A 1,446-nucleotide genomic window follows, 5' to 3' on the forward strand; every position below is an offset into this window, starting at 1 on the left:
AAGACCACACCACAACAATTTCAACATTTATTTTACTTCATATACACATATACCTCTTATCATAGCCATACATTAACCTGAAAGAATACATGATTATTTTTAAGGAAAAAAGGAATAATAAATATATTCTTTGTTATATCCCAATAAGTGAAAAAATTGCATTTATGACGTTTCGTGACTTAATGTAATCCACTTCTTCAGACTAAACACTTATTTATTATTAACTTTCTACCCAATGCCCAACTGATTTGAAACTTCCAAGTTCAACCTTGGTATTGAAAAATACAATGTTTGCATTTTCTAGAGAATAAACAATAACTAAGCTTCAGGCGGCTTCATCAGAAGAATTATTATGATTACTGTCTTCATCCTCCAAGCCAACCGTACGAATATCAATCATTTCTAACACTTGTCTGAGAGTAGCAGAGAACGTTCCCGCTGCTGCACGTACGATTCCACCGATACTACCAGAAGCATTTTCATTGACTGTTGGTGCACCAGAAGGACCATGAAGAGCCAATTCAGCATTTATAGAGCTTGAGGGTAAGAATGAGGATAGAAGACCGTTGAGAAATCCACTTCCAGCCATAGTTTCACGAATGCGACGTCTATAGGAAATTTATCAAAAATGTTTAGCTTTAGAACAGCATCTACAGCATCAGAGATAAAGAGTAAGAGAATAATTAAGTCCTAAAATAAAAGTCAACTGTATGGTTAATAGTGTCCGATAGTCAAAAAAACAGCAAACACTTGAAAACGTAGATCGAACAAACCAAATAACTATTAGCATGATATTTTTCGACTAACCTTTCTTCTTCTGGATCGTAAATATTGACCGATCTTCTGGGTGGGATAGGATCGAATGCATAAATAGGAGAACTTGTTAAATTCTAAACAAAAAAATTTGGCACAGGAACAGAGGTTTCTATTAAGCGCCAAAAAGCCAAATACATAAGTAAATTTATATAAATTAGTAGTGTTTTGTAGTACACTCTTATTTTGTAATTTCTTCACGGCGTTCATATTTGCGCACGAACTGTCGAAAAAGCTGTATATTATGTATGCCCAGACATTTGCTACATTCATATCTATATTCCTAAAATGTCTAGTTAAGATTTTAGCGGATTTGACCTGGAAAGAGTTGGCTTTTGCTGTTTAAGCAGTCGAATTTAAACTAATAGGCTGCAGGTTTGAACCCTGAACATTCACTTCAATTTCGGTACCAAGGTAGTATCATTAAGTTTCATATCTCAAGTATACTCCAAAGCTAAGTATACAATTTTATATTTAGCAAATAAATTACACATTTGGCCGATGATGAAGTAAAGGTCAATATTAGCCAGAATTGATACAGTCGGTCAAACTGGTCAAGTAACCTGATCGACACTAGTTAATTAAGTCGAGGTATCACCGTAGCAAAAGGATCCAAACCGAATAAATTTCAAT

The 1,446-nt window shown here is 34.4% G+C and overlaps 1 protein-coding gene across 1 annotated transcript in view; it reads right to left on the reverse strand.

Moving 5' to 3' along the window:
• Nucleotides 1-1,446, reverse strand: part of Smp_210850 (putative dystrobrevin) — a gene marked incomplete at its 5' end in the record, with an annotated part of 13,117 nt that continues 11,671 nt past the window's right edge. Inside the window, 2 exons of the mRNA XM_018789209.1 lie at nt 1-608; nt 808-890. Of these exons, the coding sequence (XP_018654675.1) occupies nt 326-608; nt 808-890 (366 nt within the window). The 3' untranslated portion in view covers nt 1-325. The remainder of the gene's footprint in view (nt 609-807; nt 891-1,446) is intronic.

This window comes from Schistosoma mansoni, chromosome W, assembly GCF_000237925.1.
Source record: "Schistosoma mansoni strain Puerto Rico chromosome W, complete genome".
Classification (NCBI taxonomy): Eukaryota; Metazoa; Platyhelminthes; class Trematoda; order Strigeidida; family Schistosomatidae; genus Schistosoma; species Schistosoma mansoni.